The sequence below is a fragment of the Salvelinus sp. IW2-2015 genome, unplaced genomic scaffold (genome assembly GCF_002910315.2).
Source record: "Salvelinus sp. IW2-2015 unplaced genomic scaffold, ASM291031v2 Un_scaffold1601, whole genome shotgun sequence".
Taxonomy (NCBI): Eukaryota; Metazoa; Chordata; class Actinopteri; order Salmoniformes; family Salmonidae; genus Salvelinus; species Salvelinus sp. IW2-2015.
The window spans coordinates 18,494-24,883 of record NW_019943023.1 but is presented as its reverse complement, the minus strand read 5'-3'; the positions used below and the strand labels follow the sequence as shown (position 1 = coordinate 24,883).

The following is a 6,390-nucleotide window of genomic DNA, read 5'->3' as shown; positions in this document are numbered from 1 at the left end:
CAAACAAATATGACAAGGGAAAAGGCAACAAAAAAAGGGGGCGCTAAACAAGATAATTGGAATGAGATAAACACGAACCAATTTAACGTCGGCCGACCACGAGGAGCTAGCTGAAGAGGCTAGCTTCCAAGAGTTCCCACAGATCCTACTCAAAGTGACATACTGGCTGCCATAAACGCACTAAGCAAGAAGGTGGACACAAGGTTGGCTGATATCTCAAAGAGTATTGGGACTTTGGCCGAAACTGTGAAGGCACTAAGGGAAGGGGTGCACGAGGTTGAGCAGACGACAATCGATCACGAGGCCAGGCTACAGGACATAGAGAAACAGTGCGCAACGTTCAAAAATGACAACAAAAACCCTGAAGGCCCGACTGGAAATGCTCGAGTCGCATTCAAGACGCAGAACATCCGAATATGTGGGATCCAGGAGGACACTGAGAAAGGGAAACCCACTGAATTGTCTCGGAGCTGATACGGCATTGCTTGGGAGTGAACACTTCCAAAACGGCCATCCTCATCGACCGCGCACACAGATCTCAGGCAACGAAGCCGGCCAAGAGGCGGGCACCAAGGCCATTCATTGTAAGGCTGCACTTCCCAGACCAGGGATCTCATCCTCAAGCTGCTAGTCAAAAGTTCCCCCTTACTGACAACGGAGCAGGGCTTCTTTCTACCAGATCTTACCTTGGAGGTGAGGAACCTACGGAAAGGAGTATGATGAGAACGACAAAATGCGGGCGGCCAACATCCGATATGGATTCATCTTCCCCAGCCCGGTTTAAGGGTGACAGTCGAGGGCAATCAACACGTACGTTTGACAACGCAAAAGAGGCTGATCTGTTTTCTGACAAAGCAAGCGCCCCGGGCTGAGGATACAGAAACGGCTGTGCCAGCAGGCTAAAATGGCCAAATACAGGCCAGGAATGTGTGTGAATTGAATTTCCCGGCCTATGGTCTTTCATCAGAAGATCAGAAATTTGGGACTTATATGATAAGGTGAGATGTTGTGGCTAATGATAGCATTGTTTGGACAGTCATGTTTTAGCGCCACTCACCCCCTAACGTGGGTATGTTAAGTGTTATTATATTGTTTATATGCGGAGCATCTAATTAGACACGAGTTAAGTTCAAGCTTTATGTTAGACCCTAAGGTTTGTTGTTAAGCCCAAGGAGTGCTTCGTTTGGGAAGTCACTCAGTAAGGGACGGGAGGGCTGATCGGGGTCCGTGTTTTGATGCTCACTTTATTAGTACAATGGTGCGCATGACAAGCTCCCGCCACGGCGGACGTTTTTCTTCTGGTTTTGTATGACAGCAGCAATTTGCTTTTAAAAAAGAAATGCACATAGTGACCGAGCACAGAGTAGGACCAGGTGGAATAAGATTAGTTCCATGCTGGAACTGTAATGGATTGGGCATGTCGTGAAACGAGCTAAGGTTTTTTTCTCATTTTAAATCACTGGGTGCTGACATAGTGCTTCTTCAAGAACTCTATTAAACGCTCCGCGCAGCCCAGTACCGAGTCCGGCTGGAAATGTCAGATTATACCAGTCTAACTTTGAGATGCAAAAGCGAGAGGGTAGCAATCCTGATAAGGAAAACATTCCTTTTTGTTTACTCAACCTCGGATTTCAGATCCTAATGGTCCGGTATATTATTGTGCGGTACTGAATTCAAAACCAATAACCTTGGTAATTTATATCGGACCCAACTTCGATGATCCATTATTTTTTCAAAGGGTATTTAAGGCCATACGAAATATCTCTCGATACAAGTGTTATTGTTGGAGGTGACTTTAACTGTACGTTGAATCCTCTTTTAGATAAAACAGATATCAAGGTCACTTCAAAAATCAAATGCGAGTGTTCTGTCTAAATACATTGAATTGACAAACCTTAACATTGTCGATATTTGGAGACTGACGGCACCAAACAGACAGGGTTATTCTTTCTTTTTCATCAGTTCATAAATCATATTCCAGAATTGACTATTTCTTGTTGGAACTCCAAACTAATTTCAGCAGCTGAGTCGTTAGGATCTGGAAACAGATTAGGGATTTTCTTAACATACCCACTGTTTACATAGACAGCCCGATTAGCCTGAATCATGCTTTCCACCCTGCATTGGATGATGTGGTGTTTTCACAGTGGAGGGAGAAGGGGCTCACAACAATTGGTAATTTATACATAGATGGTCAGTTAGCTTCATTTCAACAATTACAGGCAAAGTTCAACATGCCAACAACACATTTTTTCAGATACCTCCAAATCAGGAATTTCTTAAGGACACATATCCCACAGTATGGCATTAAGCCCAATAGTCCTACATTAGATAGCTTGATACTTGTCAAACCCCATTCAAAAGGGTCGGTCTCTAGACTGTATGATGTGCTACAGGCACACATAGAGGTATCCACAGACACCATTAAAAGGGCTTGGGAACAAGAACTTGGTTCAGAAATCTCAAATGAGGACTGGATAGAAGCTCTCAGGAATATAAACCACAGTTCAGTGAATGCCAGACACAACCTTGTACAGTTTAAGGTGATACACAGGTTACACTACTCAAAAGTAAAACTGCATAAAATATTCCCGGACACCTCACCACTGTGTGAGAGGTGCAAGCAGGATGAGGGGACGTTGACCCACTTATTCTGGACATGCCCTAAATTACATGCTTACTGGGCTCTCATTTTTGATTACTTATCTAAGGCCTTTGATAGAGTTCTAGCCCCAGACCCATTGATCGCTCTGTTTGGTACAGTTGATGGGAATAACCAGGAGGGGAAAGCTGTCTCTCTTTGTACTCTATTAGCCAAAAGGCTCATATTGCAATTTTGGAAATTGGAGACTGTACCTACCTTTGAAATGTGGTTACGGGATTTAGGGAATGTAATCCATATAGAAAAGATTCGATACAACACCTCCAATAGAAGTCCAKTGTTTTACAAAATATGGCAGCCGATACTGGATAAATGGTCTAGTCCCGCTTCATAACTGGGCTGACGATCTGCTGCTACTCTGTGCTGTACTCCACTCAATATTTATTTTTGGCTGAACTACACTGCTTGTAATGACTATATGCTGTCTTCTTATACATGTACCACCTAATAGGATTTTGTTTTATTTTGTGTATGTGTGAGTTAACTTTTGTTTTGTCCTCTAAACTGGCCATCCCATTCAACAGTACAATGAATGTCATTGTTTGTATTGCTGTCTTTTTTACTTTATTTTTATTGGAAAATAATAAACATATTATAAAAAAAAAAAGAACTGGCAAATCTGGTGTAGTCCATGAGGAGGAGATGCACTGCAGTACTTAATGCAGCTGGTGGCCACACCAGATACTGACTGTTACCTTTGATGTTGACCCCCCCTTTGTTCAGGGACACATTATTGTCACGACCTCCACCGAAGTCGTTTCCTCTCCGTGTTCGGGCGGCGTCACCGGTCTTCTAGCCATCTTCGATCCACTTTGCATTTTCCATTTGTTTTGCCTTGTTTTCCTACACACCTGGTTTCCATTTCCCTCATTAATTGTTGTGTATTTAACCCTCTGTTCCCCCCATGTCTTTGTGTGGAATTGTTTGTTGTAAGTGTTTGTGCACATGTTTACTGGTGCTCGTCGGGTTTTATACCCATATTCTGTTGTATTTTTATGCCTTTGGTTTTTGGATTAAACTGCTCYGGCTACTACCTAGTTCTGCTCTCCTGCGTCTGACTTCCCTGCCACCAGTTACGCACCCATTTACAATTATTCAATTTCTGTTAGTCACGTCTGTGGAACTTGTTCCGTTTATGTCTCAGTTTTTGAATCTTGTTATGTTGATACAAATATTTACACATGTTAAGTTTGCTGAAAATAAACGCAGTTGACAGTGAGAGAATGTTTCTTTTTTTGTTGAGTTTATAACTGGGCTAATAACTCACTAACTAGCAAAGGATATGAACAACATTTTTTACACGTGGCTACATGCAGCTCTTACTTTAAACTCAAAACAAGCGCATCTACTCACGACCACAGCTGCAAACACAGTCCAATTCAAAGTAAATGGCACAGATCCATTTATGGCAATGGTCTATTTGCATATAGGCCTACTGCAGCTCTAATTGGTTATGCCACACCGGTCTGTGTAGAGTATGGGCTGAGTCATGCGCAATAGAATCCTACTCCAATGTGTTCTGCCTACAACAAAATCTCTATCATGTTTCGGTATGTTTTATTGAAAGTGGCTAATATTGTGTTGATTCGATCACAATTGCCACAGTAAAGGGAAAGTTGATAGTTTTAAATAACCGGGAAAACTCTACAAAGTTGAGTGAAGTTCAATCTCGTGCTTGTCTCTGTTGGCTGATATTTCTTTTGCGCCCTGCACGCCAGTCTCTGGGCTACTGAGCACCCGCACACTGGCGCAGGTTAGAGGGAACATTGGCCTACAGTATGATCTGAGTCACCTAACACAACACCCTACACGAACAAAAATATCCAGTTGTAACTTACTGGCAGCCATTTACCTGCAATTTACTGTATAAAAAAGTACAGTATGTTACCGTAATTTCCAAAGAAACTTTGGTTTAACAGTTGACAGTAACTTACAAGTAACTGGATGCCAGTAAGTTACCATAAACACAACAGGATTTGTTTTACCTTGTACTACTGGGAACCTACTCACACCACAGGACATTGGAGTTCTAAAGGCTACCTCTGAACCTCAGTGCACTACGGCCGGGGCTAGGGGTCAGAGGTTAAAGGTCAGACTTACAGCTGGTCGTCTGTGGGACCTGACAGTGGAACGACGTCTCCATTTACCAGAGACGTGACGCTGGACACAGAGAGGATAACACACTGAGATGATGTGTGTGTGTGTGTGTGTGTGTGTGTGTGTGTGTGTGTGTGTGTGTGTGTGTGTGTGTGTGTGTGGTGTGTGTGTGTGTGTGTGTGTGTGTGTGTGTGTGTGTGTGTGTGTGTGTGTGGTGTGTGTGTGTGTGGTCTGTGTGTCTGTGTTTATGTTTGTGTGGTGCCCTGTGTGTCTGTGTGCATTTGTGTGTGTCTGTGTGTATTTGTGTGTGCCTGTGTGTCTGTGTGTATTTGTGTGTGTCTGTGTGTGTCTGTGTGTGTGCCTATGTGGTGTCTACGTGTCTGTATCAGAGAGACGTGCCGCTGAACACAAAGCGCAACAACAAACATTCATATAATATGTGTGTGTGTGATCCCCAGAGACGCTGTGATGTTCTCTCTCCTCCTGGGATCAGCTTCAGACAACTTTACCAAGTCAACTGTTACAGTACCAAAGACGTACAGTTCAACTGCAAACATTAACTGCATTAACTGCTGTTAATGTATTGTTAAGAAATGCTGTTAAGAACTTGTGATTCTAGAGTAAATAATCCTCTGTGAGAATCTCATGTCGTAGTTTACCAGGTCTGTGAGAACCTCACAATGATGTTTACTCTTGTCTGTGATGGATTCTGGGTACTAACTCCTAAACTTGGGATAGGGTTCATTTTCAGGTATCCTATTGAAATATTGAGTGCTTAGGTTTAGAGGGGCTACACCAGAAGTGAATGGTTATCTGTAGGAGGAAGGTATATAGTGTGTGTAATTAAGCTTGGAATGTACTGAGTGTAGGGAAAGCGATCACGTGGCAGGCATTGATAAGGGGAGAGAGCCATGGATTAGTGATGAGGGGGGTCGAGGTCAGGTCAGGTCACGTTAAGGGAGAAGAAAAAGTGTATTGCCCGTATCAAGTAGTTTCCTGTCTTAATCTAATAATTAGAACCTAACATCTCTGAGAACCTCATGTTGTTGTTTACCAGGTCTGTGAGAACCTCATGAATACTCTCATACAGTCTTCATACTGTAGCTACAGTGGAAGCATACCTCAATCAGTCGTTCCTCACTACTGGTTACTGTATAGTCTTCACCCGACTCCTGATACAGGCTCTCTGTAAATACACACACACACACACACACAGACAGACAGACACACACAGACAGACACGAAGACAAACACATGTGAAAACACACACACACCATTAAGTTTCATTAAACAAATGAACTTCCTGAAGGACGAGATTGGATATGAAGATCTGGAATCTAAATGAGGAACGGAACGTGTGTGTGTGCTCCTACCCTGGCCTTCGTCTGTCTCTGTAGTCTCTATCTTGTCCATCAGGTCATTGGAACTCCACTTGTTCATCTCCTTGGCATGTAATAACATCTCCTCATCTCCAGAGAAGTCCTCTGAAGAGACAGACACAGCATAACATCAGCATAACATCAGTATAACATCAGTATAACATCAGCATAACATCAGCATAACATCGGCATAACATCAGCATAACATCAGTATAACATCAGTATAACATCAGCATAACATCAGCATAACAT

General features: G+C 42.9%; 1 protein-coding gene across 1 annotated transcript in view; it reads right to left on the bottom strand.

The window, feature by feature from the left end:
- The window catches only part of LOC112071383 (membrane-associated phosphatidylinositol transfer protein 2), a 22,424-nt gene extending 16,133 nt beyond the window's left edge, over nucleotides 1–6,291 (bottom strand). The window contains 2 exon segments of the mRNA XM_070439370.1: nucleotides 5,881–5,945; nucleotides 6,133–6,291. Of these exon segments, the coding sequence (XP_070295471.1) occupies nucleotides 5,881–5,945; nucleotides 6,133–6,220 (153 nt within the window). The 5' untranslated portion in view covers nucleotides 6,221–6,291.
- Between the last annotated feature and the right edge of the window lie 99 nt (nucleotides 6,292–6,390).